Source organism: Protomyctophum parallelum, assembly GCF_964188405.1.
Source record: "Protomyctophum parallelum genome assembly, chromosome: 1".
NCBI lineage: Eukaryota > Metazoa > Chordata > Actinopteri > Myctophiformes > Myctophidae > Protomyctophum > Protomyctophum parallelum.
In genome coordinates, this window is record NC_139697.1 from 34,535,691 (window position 1) to 34,555,870 (window position 20,180).

Here is a 20,180-nt window from a genome sequence, read left to right on the forward strand (position 1 = left end):
TTGTAATTAACTATTTAAATTGAACTATTTTTAAACGACCGGTAAGATTACTTTGGTCATGCTGTGGATTCAGTCGGACTCCTCTGTCCTCTGGTGTGACATTTTCCTCCACTTCTGTACCATCGTCCATCAGCCTAACTATCACTCTATTTCCCTGTCCTGTTGTTTAGACATTCTGTTCACATTGCCCTTATAAGTACACCAACCTTTCTGTGGACTCAATTCATACCAGTCATCAGCAGCACTTGGGTGACAATGAAAGCATAAACCTTTTTATTCAAAACTGTTACAGATGCCTGTCCTCTGAGGTCTGTTATTGTATTCCAGTGTCTTTTGATGAGTTAAAAGCTCTTCAACTCGCCCTCTTTGACCACTTAAGCCCTATATACTTAATCGTGCAATGAATAAACACAATCTACAAGCTTGCGTTATAGCATAGCGACGCATTGTGGAGCTTGTATATTGACTTTGTTTTTTGCTGGTTTTGAAAATAAAATAAACACATTTGGTTTACAAAATGTCCCCAAATTGGGGACGCTAACATTTAAAGTGGTTATAATAAAACAATATTTCTATTGTGTGCAAACACGATCACTAAAATCCTCGATGTATATATAATGTGCACTCATGTTTTCTCCTTGTTATGGTCCTCAATGGCAGCCCTGTAAAAACAATGTTTTAATAATTAGGGCGAGATTATACAAAGAAAAATATCCTGTATGTATGATTAATGGCTTTGTACGGAATTGTGTTATCTGAATATCTGACCTGTAGTGGAGGAGTTGTTTGCTGAGACTTTCTTTGAGTTCTTCCATCTCTTTGGTTTTCCGCTGTTGAATGTTGAGCTCTGTCTTCAGTCCTCTGCTGCGCTCCTCGAGGCTTGATACAGAGTCCTGTAAGGGTTCAGATGATAATACATGCATCAGAAGGTTTCATGCTGCATATATAAAGGTAATGGGTCCCCCCTGAGTTTTATCTTTTATTTTAATTACATGTTGCAAGGCTGGATAGCTGAAACGGTTCTTGTAACCTGTGCGCGACCCATTACCTTTTATAAATGTTATTGATCTAAGAGGATATCGCACCAGAGAAGTCAGAGCGCGGCGGTATCAAAAAAGTGAATAGCTAAGCTGCATTATGTCACCTCCTTTGTTGCAGAACATTGGAATATGTTGCAGAACATTTAATGTTCCTTCCTAGTTTGATCCATACCATTCCCTGCCTTCTCTCTCGCACCTTATACTGCACCACGTCTTCTCTCCTCTGTATGTGCATTAGTTTGAGTCTCTCTTCCAGACAGGCCCTCTGGAGCCTCAGTCTCTGGCTCTCGTCCCTCAGGGGGCCCACCTTAACCCTGAGCTCCTGGGCCTGCGCTTTGACTTGGACCAGAGATGTGGCTATTGCCTCCTTCCTTTTCAGCAGGGCCACAACCATGGGCTCAAACCTGGACATTGAGACAAAAGAAATTTCAAAGGTATATTTCGTGTCAAAATTGTCAATGTTTTTTTTTAAACAAGGAAGTGTCTATTCCTAACAATACACATACAGGACTCGCATTATTACAAAAGATAAATCTCATAGAGTTTTCTGTACTAGACGGCAGACATACAACTCTAGCAGATATTATGGTCATTGCAATTAGTTGGTAATGTGTATAATATATTGCATGTCTTCTCGGGTTGATATCCATTTAATGTGTCGGGTATGACTTGATGGTACCTGGCCTCAAGTGCCTTCAGCTCGCCCTGCAGGTATTGCTCCATGTCGCCGCAGGAGGTCCTCCGGCACTGAGTCAGCTCCTCCTGCGTGTTACTGGGTGTTTGGCTGGAGCACTGGGCGTTGAACTGGGCCTCCAAGCTGGAGAGCTGCTGCTGGTGAGCTGAGCGGAGCTGGGAGCACTCCTTTGTGAGCTGGAGCACTGCAGACTGCATCTGCTCCTGGAATCATGGGGAGAAGGAACACATTGCATTTATTTGCATATCCAGTGTGGCAATGGCATAAAGGTATGAAGTCCGCCCCGGAAGCTGTAAAGATGCTGGTTTGATCCCCAGCTCAGGCAGAGACGGTGTATCCCAAAGAATACAGCATTGTTGTATCTGTATGCCAGTGGTTCTCAACCTGTGGGAGCGCTGGCGCTTTGGGATGGGGGTCAGATCTACATATTGAATGAATTTTGTACTGCTGGCCATATATGGAGTGTGTCTTAAGTGTACAGGGTTTGATGAGGGCCCAGGTAGGGCCAGGCCTTAATTTTCGGGCCTGTTGAGAACTCTAGTTTTATCACTGATGTCACAAGGCATGACCATATAGGGCGTGACCAACTGACGGGAAATGCACAATTTCATTTCGTTAACTGCGACCTGCGTTCACAATAATGAATGGCAACATTTTATGATGACTTATATCAAGGTCAAGTATTATTACATTTCACAATTGCTGGACAATCAATGTATTATAATTCCCCTAATTTTAATCTTAGCCAAAAGAAAATGAATGAAGTAGTATGTATTATGAAGTATTATGATATTTGTGACCTTATATGAAAGACATTAGAATGCGCTATGATTGCATTATGAGTACTTACAGTACGAGTTCTTATAACTGTAATTAGTGTGGTTGCCCCAAAAGGGGCAACCAGACTCTAGTAATTGTAACACTTTATTATTGTGGGCTCGCCTCAGCGAGCACACAATTGTTACTGCCAGTTTATATTTATTTATTTGTGGGCTCGCCACAGCGAGCACACACTAGATATTGCCAGTTTATATTTATTCTTCTTTATTCCGCCGTTTTTTTGGCACCTAACTACTTCCACATACTTTATGCTAGAAATTTAGTTCAAACTTCAAACTGTTCAGCTCTTTGCAGTTATTTATGCTCCAATTAGAATTTTTACAAAGTTTTATACTTTTTATACTTTTTAACTTTTTAACTTTTTTTTACATTCTTTATAGTGAGAGTCGATGGAAGAAAGGTCCCATTTTTCACAGTTAACTTTTTTGAGCTCTTATTACTCCGTCATACTTTCACTTTGAAACTTCATTCAAACTTTATAATGTTCATCTATCTTTGAACTTTAATTGGTGAAAAAGTTGTTTTGAAAAAGTTTATACTTTTTAAAATATTTAACTTTATTTATAGTTTTTTCCTCCCATTGACAATGTATGGGATTGATCTCTAAATCAACCTCACTTTTGCAGCCTCATTACTCTGGCATACTTTGTCGTAGAAACGTGATTTAAACTTTAGAAAGCTCACACGACTCTGGACTTTTTCGTGGTTCAAACCGTATTCGAATACGTTAAACGGTTTTTCCGAAATCGCAGTTCAATCGCAGGCCGTTTCGCCTAATTAGTGCCAACTTAGAGTGCAGGGCTTCTTTCACTAGAGTGTACAAACAGAAAATCTTTCCTTGAAAATTTACCAAACAAATTGCCGTCCCGGCCAAGATATTCACTTTACACGCATGTCCTTTGGTCATTTTGTAGCCACACATGTCCTCTTTCACACAATGTGACCACCAAAACACAGAGACATACAGAATGTGAACTACGGCCTTTTAAGTGACACAAATACAGTCAATCTGCTCATTGACATCCATTGTAGAAATCTTACGAGGAAATTATCGCGATGACAATTCTTAACTCGCTCTTATAACCACATTTTCGATCGTACCAACACCACAATCGCACATGGTGTACCTCAATATCTCAGGCCACTCACAGCGAAAGAATTATTTGCATTCGACTTTTACTTTTTGCGATAGAGCAATTTGTTCGGGCATAGTTTCCCCCCATTCAGAACCATTGTAAAATAAGAGATCAAGTTGCGCGCCACTTGTTTGTCTTTTACACTTCCACAGCTGAGACATATAAGGGCTTAATTACAGGGCTGAAATTAAAGTTACAAGATCTCAATGAGTTGCTCTGCGATACCTTGTGGGCTTGTAGGTCTGCTATTTGTGCAATTGGATGGCCTTTACACAGATAGATCAGATAGAGATGAAAAAGTATCTTCAAAAAAGTCTTTTCAAAAGTATTTTCAAAAAAGTATTTTCAAAAAAGTATTTTCAAAAAAGTATTTTCAAAAAAGTATTTTCAAAAAAGTATTTTCAAAAAATATTTTCAAAAAATATTTTCAAAAAAATTAAAAAAATAAAACAAAAATGAAAAAATTAAAAAAAATAAAAAAAAATAAAAAAAATTAAAAAATTGAAAAAAAATGAAAAAATTGAAAAAAATTAAAAAAAATGAAAAAAATGAAAAAAAATGAAAAAAATGAAAACTTAAAAAAAAAAAAATCTTTTTTACTTAAAAAGAAAAAACTTCAATTTTTTAGATTTTTTTTTTTTTTTTTACATTTAAAGAAAAACTTTAAAAACACTTCTACAACTTCCACATACTTTATTCTGCTTAAACTATAGTTTTTACACATTTTCATACTTTTTTTAACTTTTACTTCAGCTTTAATGCATTTTCTACTTTTCTTTACAATATGCTACAGTCCCGAAATTTTGATTATAGATTTAGAACACCAATGGTAACACCATTACTCCGGTCCCCGAGTTTCAAACTTGACACGGCAATAACTTTATACAAAGCATTTTACGCGAGCCCACGCAGTTTCTACAGGAACTGCTTTCTAGTTGTGGGCTCGCCACAGCGAGCACACACTAGATATTGGCAGCCTATATTTATTGTGGGCTCGCCACAGCGAGCACACACTAGTTACTCTCAGTTTATATTTATTATCGTTATTATTATTATTCCAATTTCCGCCTTTTTTTCGGTTTCCTACTACTTCCACATACTTTATGCTAGAAATTTAGTTCAAACTTCAAACTGTTCAGCTCTTTGCAGTTATTTATGCTCCAATTAGAATTTTTACAAAGTTTTATACTTTTTATACTTTTTAACTTTTTAACTTTTTTTTACATTCTTTATAGTGAGAGTCGATGGAAGAAAGGTCCCATTTTTCACAGTTAACTTTTTTGAGCTCTTATTACTCCGTCATACTTTCACTTTGAAACTTCATTCAAACTTTATAATGTTCATCTATCTTTGAACTTTAATTGGTGAAAAAGTTGTTTTGAAAAAGTTTATACTTTTTAAAATATTTAACTTTATTTATAGTTTTTTCCTCCCATTGACAATGTATGGGATTTATCTCTAAATCAACCTCACTTTTGCAGCCTCATTACTCTGGCATACTTTGTCGTAGAAACGTGATTTAAACTTTAGAAAGCTCACACGACTCTGGACTTTTTCGTGGTTCAAACCGTATTCGAATACGTTAAACGTTTTTTCCGAAATCGCAGTTCAATCGCAGGCCGTTTCGCCTAATTAGTGCCAACTTAGAGTGCGGGCTTTTTTCACTAGAGTGCGTAGAACAGAAAATCTTTCCTTGAAAATTTACCAAACAAATTGCCGTCCCGGCCAAGATATTCACTTTACACGCATGTCCTTTGGTCATTTTGTAGCCACACATGTCCTCTTTCACACAATGTGACCACCAAAACACAGAGACATACAGAATGTGAACTACGGCCTTTTAAGTGACACAAATACAGTCAATCTGCTCATTGACCTCAATTGTAAAATCCTTACGAGGAAATTATCGCGATGACAATTCTTAACTCGCTCTTATAACCACATTTTCGATCGTACCAACACCACAATCGTACATGGTGTACCTCAATATCTCAGGCCACTCACAGCGAAAAAATTATTTGCATTCGACTTTTACTTTTTGCGATAGAGCAATTTGTTCGGGCATAGTTTCCCCCCATTCAGAACCATTGTAAAATAAGAGATCAAGTTGCGCGCCACTTGTTTGTCTTTTACACTTCCACAGCTGAGACATATAAGGGCTTAATTACAGGGCTGAAATTAAAGTTACAAGATCTCAATGAGTTGCTCTGCGATACCTTGTGGGCTTGTAGGTCTGCTATTTGTGCAATTGGATGGCCTTTACACAGATAGATCAGATAGAGATGAAAAAGTATTTTCAAAAAAGTATTTTCAAAAGTATTTTCAAAAAAGTATTTTCAAAAAAGTATTTTCAAAAAATATTTTCAAAAAAATTAAAAAATTTTAAAAAAATTAAAAAAATTAAAAAAATTAAAAAAATTAATTAAAAAATTAAAAAAATGAAAAATTTGAAAAAAATTAAAAAATTTGAAAAAAATGAAAAAAAATGAAAAAAATGAAAACCTATTTTTTTTTTTCTTTTTTACTTAAAAAGAAAAAACTTCAATTCTTTTGATTTTTTTTTTTTTTTTTACATTTAAAGAAAAACTTTAAAAACACTTCTACAACTTCCACATACTTTATTCTGCTTAAACTATAGTTTTTACACATTTTCATACTTTTTTTAACTTTTACTTCAGCTTTAATGCATTTTCTACTTTTCTTTACAATATGCTACAGTCCCGAAATTTTGATTATAGATTTAGAACACCAATGGTAACACCATTACTCCCCGAGTTTCAAACTTGACACGGCAATAACTTTATACAAAGCATTTTACGCGAGCCCACGCAGTTTCTACAGGAACTGCTTTCTAGTTATTATTCCAATTTCCGCCTTTTTGTTTTCGGTTTCCTACTACTTCCACATACTTTATGCTAGAAATTTAGTTCAAACTTCAAACTGTTCAGCTCTTTGCAGTTATTATTGCTCCAATTAGAATTTTTACAAAGTTTTATACTTTTTATACTTTTTAACTTTTTAACTTTTTTTTACATTCTTTATAGTGAGAGTCGATGGAAGAAATGTCCCATTTTTCACAGTTAACTTTTTTGAGCTCTTATTACTCCGTCATACTTTCACTTTGAAACTTCATTCAAACTTTATAATGTTCATCTATCTTTGAACTTTCATTGGTGAAAAAGTTGTTTTGAAAAAGTTTATACTTTTTAAAATATTTAACTTTATTTATAGTTTTTTCCTCCCATTGACAATGTATGGGATTTATCTCTAAATCAACCTCACTTTTGCAGCCTCATTACTCTGGCATACTTTGTCGTAGAAACGTGATTTAAACTTTAGAAAGCTCACACGACTCTGGACTTTTTCGTGGTTCAAACCGTATTCGAATACGTTAAACGGTTTTTCCGAAATCGCAGTTCAATCGCAGGCCGTTTCGCCTAATTAGTGTCAAGTTAGAGTGCAGGGCTTCTTTCACTAGAGTGTGTGAACAGAAAATCTTTCCTTGAAAATCTACCAAACAAATTGCCGTCCCGGCCAAAATATTCACTTTACACGCATGTCCTTTGGTCATTTTGTAGCCACACATGTCCTCTTTCACACAATGTGACCACCAAAACACAGAGACATACAGAATGTGAACTACGGCCTTTTAAGTGACACAAATACAGTCAATCTGCTCATTGACCTCAATTGTAAAATCCTTACGAGGAAATTATCGCGATGACAATTCTTAACTCGCTCTTATAACCACATTTTCGATCGTACCAACACCAGAATCGCACATGGTGTACCTCAATATCTCAGGCCACTCACAGCGAAAAAAGTATTTGCATTCGACTTTTACTTTTTGCGATAGAGCAATTTGTTCGGGCATAGTTTCCCCCCATTCAGAACCATTGTAAAATAAGAGATCAAGTTGCGCGCCACTTGTTTGTCTTTTACACTTCCACAGCTGAGACATATAAGGGCTTAATTACAGGGCTGAAATTAAAGTTACAAGATCTCAATGAGTTGCTCTGCGATACCTTGTGGGCTTGTAGGTCTGCTATTTGTGCAATTGGATGGCCTTTACACAGCTTTACACATGCACGCACGCACACACACACCCTGTCTTCCTATTGGCTGGCCTTTACACAGCTCTCGCAAGTGCACGCACGCACGCACGCACGCACGCACGCACACACACACACGTTTATAAAAAAATATTTTCAAAAAAAATAAAAAAAAATAAAAAAAATAAAAAAACTTAAAAAAAATTAAAAAAATTAAAAAACTTAAAAAAAATTAAAAAAAATTAAAAAAAATGAAAAAAATGAAAAAAATTAAAAAAAATGAAAAAATTGAAAAAAATGAAAAAAATGAAAAAAATGAAAACTTAAAAATATTCTTTTTTTCTTTTTTACTTAAAAAGAAAAAACTTCAATTTTTTAGATTTTTCTTTTTTTTTTTACATTTAAAGAAAAACTTTAAAAACACTTCTACAACTTCCACATACTTTATTCTGCTTAAACTATAGTTTTTACACATTTTCATACTTTTTTTAACTTTTTCTTCAGCTTTAATGCATTTTCTACTTTTCTTTACAATATGCTACAGTCCCGAAATTTTGATTATAGATTTAGAACACCAATGGTAACACCATTACTTATTAAAATTGGATTTCTTTTTTTAAAATTAAAAAATTAAAAACTTTAACTTTTTTTTTAAACTTAAAAAGAAAAAACTTTTAATAAGAAACTTAATATTATTATTTTTTTTACATTTAAAGAAAAATCTTAGACCATTATGAATAATCATTGTGTTTATGCTTTTAAAGATAGGCCTATATGCTATTTGCACCTTCTTTTACATGTAAAAGTATGCTATTTCTGTTAAGCTCATGAATGCTTTTATATGTATACTCCATTGGATTTACTCTTTTTTTTCTTTTTCTTTTTTACCTTTTCTTAATTCATCAAGAATACATTGTAAAGCATTATTCATACATTACAAATAATTAGTAGACAGTAATACTTTACTTACTTTATTCTGCCACTTTTTGGGCATCGTACTACTTCCACATACTTTATTCCGCTTTATGCAGTTATTTATGCTTATTCTTTTTACCAATTTTTATACATTATTTTTTAAACTTTTCTTTCAGCTTTAATACATTTTCTACTGTACATTATATACATTGCGTCTTTTGGCGAGCCCACGCAGTTTCTGCAGGGAACTGCTTTCTAGTTATTCTTATGTTTCTTTATTCCGCCGTTTTTTTTGGCACCTAACTACTTCCACATACTTTATGCTAGAAATTTAGTTCAAACTTCAAACTGTTCAGCTCTTTGCAGTTATTTATGCTCCAATTAGAATTTTTACAAAGTTTTATACTTTTTATACTTTTTAACTTTTTAACTTTTTTTTTACATTCTTTATAGTGAGAGTCGATGGAAGAAAGGTCCCATTTTTCACAGTTAACTTTTTTGAGCTCTTATTACTCCGTCATACTTTCACTTTGAAACTTCATTCAAACTTTATAATGTTCATCTATCTTTGAACTTTAATTGGTGAAAAAGTTGTTTTGAAAAAGTTTATACTTTTTAAAATATTTAACTTTATTTATAGTTTTTTCCTCCCATTGACAATGTATGGGATTTATCTCTAAATCAACCTCACTTTTGCAGCCTCATTACTCTGGCATACTTTGTCGTAGAAACGTGATTTAAACTTTAGAAAGCTCACACGACTCTGGACTTTTTCGTGGTTCAAACCGTATTCGAATACGTTAAACGTTTTTTCCGAAATCGCAGTTCAATCGCAGGCCGTTTCGCCTAATTAGTGCCAACTTAGAGTGCGGGCTTTTTTCACTAGAGTGCGTAGAACAGAAAATCTTTCCTTGAAAATTTACCAAACAAATTGCCGTCCCGGCCAAGATATTCACTTTACACGCATGTCCTTTGGTCATTTTGTAGCCACACATGTCCTCTTTCACACAATGTGACCACCAAAACACAGAGACATACAGAATGTGAACTACGGCCTTTTAAGTGACACAAATACAGTCAATCTGCTCATTGACCTCAATTGTAAAATCCTTACGAGGAAATTATCGCGATGACAATTCTTAACTCGCTCTTATAACCACATTTTCGATCGTACCAACACCACAATCGCACATGGTGTACCTCAATATCTCAGGCCACTCACAGCGAAAAAATTATTTGCATTCGACTTTTACTTTTTGCGATAGAGCAATTTGTTCGGGCATAGTTTCCCCCCATTCAGAACCATTGTAAAATAAGAGATCAAGTTGCGCGCCACTTGTTTGTCTTTTACACTTCCACAGCTGAGACATATAAGAGCTTAATTACAGGGCTGAAATTAAAGTTACAAGATCTCAATGAGTTGCTCTGCGATACCTTGTGGGCTTGTAGGTCTGCTATTTGTGCAATTGGATGGCCTTTACACAGCTCTCGCAAGAGCACGCACGCACGCATGCACGCACGCACACACACACCCTGTCTTCCTATTGGCTGGCCTTTACACAGCTCTCGCAAGTGCACGCACGCACGCACGCACGCACACACACACACACACACACGTTTATAAAAAAATATTTTCAAAAAAATTAAAAAAAATTAAAAAAAATTAAAAAAAATTAAAAAAATTAAAAAAATTAAAAAAAATTAAAAAAACTTAAAAAAAATTAAAAAAATTAAAAAAAATTATAAAAATTAAAAAAATGAAAAAAAATGAAAAAAATGAAAAAAATTGAAAAAAAAGGAAAAAAATTAAAACTTTTTTTTTTTTTTTTTTTTACTTAAAAAGAAAAAACTTCAATTTTTTAGATTTTTTTTTTTTTTTTTACATTTAAAGAAAAACTTTAAAAACACTTCTACAACTTCCACATACTTTATTCTGCTTAAACTATAGTTTTTACACATTTTCATACTTTTTTTTACTTTTACTTCAGCTTTAATGCATTTTCTACTTTTCTTTACAATATGCTACAGTCCCGAAATTTTGATTATGGATTTAGAACACAAATGGTAACACCATTACTCCGGTCCCCGAGTTTCAAACTTGACACGGCAATAACTTTATACAAAGCATTTTACGCGAGCCCACGCAGTTTCTACAGGAACTGCTTTCTAGTTGTGGGCTCGCCTCAGCGAGCACACAATTGTTACTGCCAGTTTATATTTATTTATTTATTTATACTTCTTTATTCCAATTTCCGCCACTTTTTTGTCACGTAACTACTTCCACATACTTTATGCTAGAAATGTAGTTCAAACTTCAAACTGTTCAGCTCTTTGCAGTTATTTATGCTTGTTTTTTTTTTTTTACAAAGTTTTATACTTTTTATACTTTTTATACTTTTTAACTTTTTTTTTACATTCTTTATAGTGAGAGTCGATGGAAGAAAGGTCCCATTTTTCACAGTTAACTTTTTTGAGCTCTTATTACTCCGTCATACTTTCACTTTGAAACTTCATTCAAACTTTATAATGTTCATCTATCTTTGAACTTTAATTGGTGAAAAAGTTGTTTTGAAAAAGTTTATACTTTTTAAAATATTTAACTTTATTTATAGTTTTTTCCTCCCATTGACAATGTATGGGATTGATCTCTAAATCAACCTCACTTTTGCAGCCTCATTACTCTGGCATACTTTGTCGTAGAAACGTGATTTAAACTTTAGAAAGCTCACACGACTCTGGACTTTTTCGTGGTTCAAACCGTATTCGAATACGTTAAACGGTTTTTCCGAAATCTCAGTTCAATCGCAGGCCGTTTCGCCTAATTAGTGCCAACTTAGAGTGCGGGCTTTTTTCACTAGAGTGCGTAGAACAGAAAATCTTTCCTTGAAAATTTACCAAACAAATTGCCGTCCCGGCCAAGATATTCACTTTACACGCATGTCCTTTGGTCATTTTGTAGCCACACATGTCCTCTTTCACACAATGTGACCACCAAAACACAGAGACATACAGAATGTGAACTACGGCCTTTTAAGTGACACAAATACAGTCAATCTGCTCATTGACCTCCATAGTAAAATCCTTACGAGGAAATTATCGCGATGACAATTCTTAACTCGCTCTTATAACCACATTTCCGATTGTACCAACACCACAATCGCACATGGTGTACCTCAATATCTCAGGCCACTCACAGCGAAGAAATTATTTGCATTCGACTTTTACTTTTTGCGATAGAGCAATTTGTTCGGGCATAGTTTCCCCCCATTCAGAACCATTGTAAAATAAGAGATCAAGTTGCGCGCCACTCCCAGCCTTTTACACTTCCACAGCTGAGACATATAAGGGCTTAATTACAGGGCTGAAATTAAAGTTACAAGATCTCAATGAGTTGCTCTGCGATACATTGTGGGCTTGTAGGTCTGCTATTTGTGCAATTGGATGGCCTTTACACAGATAGATCAGATAGAGATGAAAAAGTATTTTCAAAAAAGTATTTTCAAAAGAGTATTTTCAAAAAAGTATTTTCAAAAAAGTATTTTCAAAAAAGTATTTTCAAAAAAGTATTTTCAAAAAAGTATTTTCAAAAAAGTATTTTCAAAAAAAATTAAAAAAAAATTAAAAAAATTAAAAAAATTAAAAAAAATTTAAAAAAAAATAAAAAAATTAAAAAAAATGAAAAAATTGAAAAAAATTGAAAAAAATGAAAAAAAATTAAAAAAAATGAAAACTTAAAAATAAAAAACTTTTTTTTTCTTTTTTACTTAAAAAGAAAAAACTTCAATTTTTTAGATTTTTTTTTTTTTTTTTTACATTTAAAGAAAAACTTTAAAAACACTTCTACAACTTCCACATACTTTATTCTGCTTAAACTATAGTTTTTACACATTTTCATACTTTTTTTTACTTTTACTTCAGCTTTAATGCATTTTCTACTTTTCTTTACAATATGCTACAGTCCCGAAATTTTGATTATGGATTTAGAACACAAATGGTAACACCATTACTCCGGTCCCCGAGTTTCAAACTTGACACGGCAATAACTTTATACAAAGCATTTTACGCGAGCCCACGCAGTTTCTACAGGAACTGCTTTCTAGTTATACTTTATTCCAATTTCCGCCACTTTTTTTGTCACGTAACTACTTCCACATACTTTATGCTAGAAATGTAGTTCAAACTTCAAACTGTTCAGCTCTTTGCAGTTATTTATGCTTGTTTTTTTTTTTTTACAAAGTTTTATACTTTTTATACTTTTTAACTTTTTAACTTTTTTTTACATTCTTTATAGTGAGAGTCGATGGAAAAAAGGTCCCATTTTTCACAGTTAACTTTTTTGAGCTCTTATTACTCCGTCATACTTTCACTTTGAAACTTCATTCAAACTTTATAATGTTCATCTATCTTTGAACTTTAATTGGTGAAAAAGTTGTTTTGAAAAAGTTTATACTTTTTAAAATATTTAACTTTATTTATAGTTTTTTCCTCCCATTGACAATGTATGGGATTTATCTCTAAATCAACCTCACTTTTGCAGCCTCATTACTCTGGCATACTTTGTCGTAGAAACGTGATTTAAACTTTAGAAAGCTCACACGACTCTGGACTTTTTCGTGGTTCAAACCGTATTCGAATACGTTAAACGTTTTTTCCGAAATCTCAGTTCAATCGCAGGCCGTTTCGCCTAATTAGTGCCAACTTAGAGTGCAGGGCTTCTTTCACTAGAGTGTACAAACAGAAAATCTTTCCTTGAAAATTTACCAAACAAATTGCCGTCCCGGCCAAAATATTCACTTTACACGCATGTCCTTTGGTCATTTTGTAGCCACACATGTCCTCTTTCACACAATGTGACCACCAAAACACAGAGACATACAGAATGTGGACTACGGCATTTTAAGTGACACAAATACAGTCAAGCTGCTCATTGACATCCATTGTAGAAATCTTACGAGGAAATTATCGCGATGACAATTCTTAACTCGCTCTTATAACCACATTTTCGATCGTACCAACACCACAATCGCACATGGTGTACCTCAATATCTCAGGCCACTCACAGCGAAGAAATTATTTGCATTCGACTTTTACTTTTTGCGATAGAGCAATTTGTTCGGGCATAGTTTCCCCCCATTCAAGACCATTCAAGATCAAGACCTTCAAGTTGCGCGCCACTTGTTTGTCTTTTACACTTCCACAGCTGAGACATATAAGAGCTTAATTACAGGGCTGAAATTAAAGTTACAAGATCTCAATGAGTTGCTCTGCGATACCTTGTGGGCTTGTAGGTCTGCTATTTGTGCAATTGGATGGCCTTTACACAGCTCTCGCAAGAGCACGCACGCACGCATGCACGCACGCACACACACACCCTGTCTTCCTATTGGCTGGCCTTTACACAGCTCTCACAAGTGCACGCACGCACGCACGCACGCACGCACGCACGCACACACACACACACACGTTTATAAAAAAATATTTTCAAAAAAATAAAAATAAAATAATTAAAAAAAAATAAAAAAAAATTAAAAAATTAAAAAAAAAAAAAAAAATTAAAAAAAAAGAAAAAAAATTAAAAAAAAATTAAAAAAATTAAAAAAATTAAAAAAAATGGAAAAATTGAAAAAAATTGAAAAAAATGAAAAAAATGAAAACTTAAAAATTAGCATGTTAGCATTAGCATGTTAGCATGTTAGCATTAGCATGATAGCATTAGCATGTTAGCATGATAGCATTAGCATGTTAGCATGTTAGCATTAGCATGTTGACATTAGCATGTTAGCATGATAGCATTAGCATGTTAGCATTAGCATGTTAGCATTAGCATGTTAGCATGTTAGCATGTTAGCATTAGCATGTTAGCATTAGCATGTTAACATTAGCATGTTAGCATGTTAGCATGTTAGCATGATAGCATTAGCATGTTAGCATGTTAGCATTAGCATGTTAGCATTAGCATGTTAGCATGTTAGCATTAGCATGTTAGCATGATAGCATTAGCATGTTATCATTAGCATGTTATCATTAGCATGTTAGCATGTTAGCATTAGCATGTTAGCATTAGCATGTTAGCATGATAGCATTAGCATGTTAGCATTAGCATGTTAGCATGTTAGCATTAGCATGTTAGCATTAGCATGATAGCATTAGCATGTTAGCATGTTAGCATTAGCATGTTAGCATTAGCATGTTAGCATGTTAGCATTAGCATGTTAGCATGATAGCATTAGCATGTTAGCATTAGCATGTTAGCATGTTAGCATTAGCATGTTAGCATTAGCATGTTAGCATTAGCATGATAGCATTAGCATGTTAACATTAGCATGTTAGCATGATAGCATTAGCATGTTAGCATGTTAGCATTAGCATGTTAGCATGTTAGCATTAGCATGTTAGCATTAGCATGATTAAAAAATTAAAAAATTAAAAAAAATTAAAAACATTAAAAAATTAAAACTTTAACTTTTTTTTAAACTTAAAAGGAAAAAAATAATAATAAAGAACTTAATATTTTTTATCTTAATATTTTTTTTAAGAAATATCTTAGACCATTATCAATAATCATTGTGTTTATGCTTTTAAAGATAGGCCTATATGCTATTTGAACCTTCTATTTACATGTAAAAGTATGCTATTTCTGTTAAGCTCATGAATGCTTTTATATGTATACTCCATTGGATTGACTATTTTTTTTCTTTTTTACCTTTTCTTGATTCATCAAGAATACATTGTAAAGCATTATTCATACATTACAAATCATTAGTAGACAGTAATACTTTACTTACTTTATTCTGCCCCTTTTTGGGCATCATACTACTTCCACATACTTTATTTCCGCTTTATGCAGTTATTTATGCTTAAACTATAGTTTTTACAAATGTTCATACTTTTTTAACTTTTACTTCAGCTTTAATACATTTTCTACTTTTCTTTACAATATGTTACAGTCCAGAAATTTTGATTATGGACTTAGACCACCAATGGTAACACCATTACTCCGGTCCCCGAGTTTCAAACTTGACACGGCAATAACTTTATACAAAGCATTTTACGCGAGCCCACGCAGTTTCTACAGGAACTGCTTTCTAGTTATTATTCGTAGTATTATTCCACTGGAGTAGTCTTTTTTTTGTCGCTTTATACCTCCCACACTGTACGCTGTACGCACTTGAGCCATATGTCAAATTGACCGGAAAAATCGGGAATCGTGTGCTTGTATTTTGTTAAGAGAAATGTTGTATAGTTTAATTGATATGAATTTATTAGTGAATTAAATTTCCCCATTGACATGAATGGGAAAAGGCAAAAAATCACATTCAAGTATTTTTTCCTCGGAGACTGTAATCACTATAGTTACAAAACTTTTAGGGATATTTCTTAATTATGACTAAAATGAATTAAAATTATAATTTTATAGGTCGGCCTCATGGTGGCGCTATAACAGCCCACTTTACCTTTTGGCTTATAACTCTTGAACCGTAGGTCGTAAAATCAAAATTATTTTTTCCCTGGAACATGAATTTCGGGGGTTAAATCCCCTCCGAATTACTTACGCATGATCTAAGGCGTGACTTGAAATTGTAATTGGCTGGCAATACTAGTGGGAGGGGCATATGTAAGCCACTGCGGCAACCACACTCTGCAATTTTTTAAAATTGCGAATTTTCTAGTTATACAGTGTTACTTTAAAAGCCAAAATGCTTTTATACTTGAACTTGAATCATTTTAAAATGCTTTTTAGTGTGTCTACTAGGCCTTAAAGTCTGTTCTAGACTAGAGGGATCTGAAATGTAAACTAAATGCTCAATGGCCTTCCTACCTCCTCTGTCTTGAACCTCTCCACCACACGTTGCTGCGTGTTCATGGCGGCCTGGCAGTAAGCGCAGTCTCTAGCCACAGCAAATAGCCTCCTCTTCAGCCGCCTGCTCTCCTCCTGCAGTGCCGCTCTCTCCAGGATGACCCTCCACACCGCCCTCTCCTCCTCTGCCCTCTGTTCCCTGAGGGTTTGCACCTCCCTCTTGTTCTCCTCCCTGCTCTCCTCGGCCTCCCGCTTCAGCACAGCCATCAGCTCTGCCACCTTTCTCTCAGTGTTCTGTCCTCCCTCCTCTCTCTCAGTGTTCTGTCCTCCCTCCTTTCTCTCAGTGTTCTGTCCTCCCTCCTCTCTCTCCTCCTCCTCCTCCCAACTCCCCGTTGCCACCTCCTCCCCCCGCAGCCTCAGCACCTCCTTTAGCAGCTCCTCCCTCTTTTTCTCCAGGTGCTGGACCTCCTCGATACACGTGTTCACCTGAGCCCCCAGTGCCTGTAGTTTCTCCATGCACGTGCTCGGACCAGTCACTTCCATCTCTGTATCTGGTTTCAATGTTTCACTGTTCTCTACATCCATTCTAGATATGTGTCCCCTTATGTTTGTCTCTTTGCCAGCAGACGCATATCTATATGTGTGTGCCCCTTCAAATGTTCCTGATTCATTTCCTGTGTTCTTGGTGGTCATTGGAGGGGACCACCGTTGCAGCTGCAGCTCACAAGTCCCTGGATCTACTATAAAATCCACACTCGCACCAGTTTCAGTGTCTGACCGTTCCAGTCCTTCCACCGAGACACACCCCTTATCCTGATGACCAATGCAGGGATTGGGTGTGCTTTCTTTGGTTGCAGAGCGCAGCATCACCTCTTCTCTCGATCCTTGCACTGTAACCCGATCCACAGGTTGGCTAACCCAGGGCTGAGATGATGATGCTGTCTGGGCCTCTATCCTCACTATACTTCCTCCTTCCTCCATTGGCCCCAGTGATGTGGCTTTGCAAGGACCATGATCTTGTCTAACTTGTACATATTCTTGGCTTTCATCTGTAGCCCATTCTTGGGGATCAAAGTCCATGCCAGCCTCTTCCATACTGTTCTCTAGCATTGCCAACATCCCCATCAGCTGGGTCTGGTACTCCGCCATGGTTCCACTTAGTTCCGCACCTGCTGAGGTGAGGGGCATCAGAGTTTGAGAAGGAGCTCCTTTGGACTCTCCGTAATTGTTCATGAGGATGTCCCGCTGGTGGGCATGCGTTGGGACATGCTCCGTTTCATTCCTATCCACACGTGTGTCAATGTAGGTAGTAGACATATACGGTTGGGGAGATACATTAGTCTCCCTATATCGGTCCTTCATGACTTCCACTTTGATTTGTTTTGATCCACTCAGGTGAGCATCTGTGTATAAGGGCATGAAGTCAGAGCCGAAGGAAAGACCTGTAAGCTCATCGCAGCTCTTCAGTAAGTCATCCATTTCCATTAAGTATGGCCGTATTTGGGCCGAATTATTCAGGAGTTTACCAGTGAAGGCAAGTTCAGATTGAGTAGAGTTGCACTCTACTCTTTCAACCAGCACGGTTTGTTCCTGCACTCCACCCTCTTCTTGGATGACCAGAGATTCAAACCCTTTCGGGTCTGATGACAGATTGTCATCCTGGTCATCCATCAGAATGCTCTTTCTTCATGTACTTAATTACACCTGGATATAACAGACTCCTTTATTGCCAAGACCTGCCCCTTGATGAAAGCAGAAACATAAATATGTTACATGATGACACAAATTATATTGTTTATAGTCCTTTTGAATTGTGCAAATACTAGGTCTGGTCTGTAATGACATGTCAGTGGAAGAGAGGTTTATATTATGGCTGAACCTCTATGTGAGGTATGCTGATGTTAGCATATGGAAGCATGGAAAGAGGCGAGGGGCAGAGGGAGAGATTAGCAGGAGGAATGTTATTCATTGACAGCTGCCATAGCATGCAGCCCTCACAGGGACCACCAACTGACAACCGAGCTGCAGTCTCACACACACACACACACACACCAAATATAAACAAACACCCGCTCACTCCACGGCATTCACACACGTCACGGGCCATTATTTAAAAAGATGCATAAATGCCTCTAATCGTTAGGCACTACATTCATTACAACGTTGTTGGGAATATTGTCATAACTATGTCATTGTATCAGTGAATGGGTATTCACATTCACATCTCCCTGGTGAATAATCAAGTTGTAATGTCACCCCCCTTGAAGTGCCTGCCAAGCCTGGCAAGCATACGGTAGGCTTTGTCTGACAGTAAATTGATCAAACTGAACCCAGTTACTTGCTTGATATATTCCAACTCATTAGCAGAAGCTGAAATATAAGATGTATCCATCTATGTTTGGCTGCCTCAGGGGTCAATCACACTGGATGTGTTGCTAGAAAACATAATCGCCATGCTGTTTCTATGGGATGGCAGGCATGCACTCCTTCCACACCAGGCATTGCATTTGTCTTGCGGTTTCTATACATAAATAGACGTTAACATATTCTCGACTTTCCAGTGCAAAGCGCAGCGTTGCACCGCTTGTTAGAGTGCTTTAACCAAGTATGTCTATAGCGCTGTGGATACTGCACCTGTTTGCCAAGACATCTTGGACATCTCTGAAAGTGTCTGTGCTGTAGCGACATAATTATGTTGGCGTGATCACTAGCTTAGATCTTAGCTCTGTTAAGTCCTTTTATTCTTTACCATAGACGTCACCACCCAGGGCTGAGGGATTGTAACTACAGTATAGTGCCTGGCACAGCTTGGCACAGTATGACAGGGCAGTGTCACCAGCTGTCTAGCTTGAGCGTTGACTCACACATTCAAAAGAAAAGAGGTGCTGTTCCCAGATTGCCAGCTGTCTAACTTGAGTGCTAGGTTTGAACACAGGGGCACATGGCACCAGACGCTCGACAACTGTAAAGAGCACTGGCCCGACATTCAATGAGCATTCTGTGAACTAGGTTCAACATCAACCTCCTACCTTAGTAGCTCTACAAGGAAGTGGTTTTCAAAGTGTGGTCCAGGGGGTCCACAGCCAAATGTGGATTTCACAATACCTTCAATTCCCTTGAAGTTTGTGCAATACAGAAAGGTTATGAATGTCACTTCTAATATTGTTGTAAATATCACCACTATCAAACCACAGTACCATATATCTCATATGGCATTTAGGTAATATTATTTAAAGCAAAACATCTTTTCATATCAGGGTCCCTAGACAGAATTGTCCAAACTTGCAATTTGGGGGGTCTGTGAAAGTTTTGAAAACCCTCACACATTTAATTGGTCAAATGTTTACATGCACGTGCACAGCCACGTCGAGGTTAGGCAGTGAGGAGCTAGTTGAGCTGTTGGTGTAATGGTGTTACTAGTGTTTCCTCAAGTCATTCTCCCTGCATACTCCAAGCAAACAAATACCACATCATTGTCCCACTCGTCTTTGGTCAGTAACAAAGATTGCTTTGAACCTACCTCGCTGTGTAAATCCTTTCCTCCTCCGTTGTCCAATATCCAGACATGCTGCTACGATGCACACGTTGTGGATAGGATGACAAAGACACAGAGGAGTATGAGGGGTAAAATAGCAGGCGGACACTAGAGTGAGAGGGGCGGACAGAGGGAACGAGGGGGGATATAGACCCAAGACCTCCTTCCTT

At 36.3% G+C, this 20,180-nt stretch overlaps 1 protein-coding gene across 2 annotated transcripts; it reads right to left on the bottom strand.

Annotated features, from left to right (window-relative positions):
- Nucleotides 1-256: 256 nt before the first annotated feature.
- Nucleotides 257-20,119, bottom strand: LOC310858470 (uncharacterized protein). 2 transcript variants are annotated; one of them, XM_083764592.1, is made up of 6 exons: nucleotides 19,996-20,119; nucleotides 16,497-18,217; nucleotides 1,720-1,937; nucleotides 1,237-1,444; nucleotides 769-893; nucleotides 257-662 (listed from the first exon to the last, which is right to left on the bottom strand). In XM_083764592.1, exons 2-6 carry the CDS (start codon nucleotides 18,144-18,146, stop codon nucleotides 626-628), a joined length of 2,238 nt encoding a protein of 745 aa, XP_083620718.1. In that variant the 5' UTR covers nucleotides 18,147-18,217; nucleotides 19,996-20,119; the 3' UTR covers nucleotides 257-625. The 2 variants fall into 2 exon arrangements, with proteins under 2 accessions (XP_083620718.1, XP_083620717.1); XM_083764591.1 differs by having other exon boundaries at nucleotides 1,213-1,444.
- Nucleotides 20,120-20,180: the final 61 nt, after the last annotated feature.

Coding starts and splice junctions, on each gene's coding strand:
- LOC310858470 (XM_083764591.1), bottom strand. CDS start 18,146: ATGGATGACCAGGATGACAATCTGTCATCAGACCCGAAAGGGTTTGAA. Junction 1,938..16,496: donor AGAGGTTCAAGACAGAGGAG/GTAGGAAGGCCA, acceptor CCATGATTCCAG/GAGCAGATGCAGTCTGCAGT. Junction 894..1,212: donor GAGAGAGAAGGCAGGGAATG/GTATGGATCAAA, acceptor GAACCCTTACAG/GACTCTGTATCAAGCCTCGA.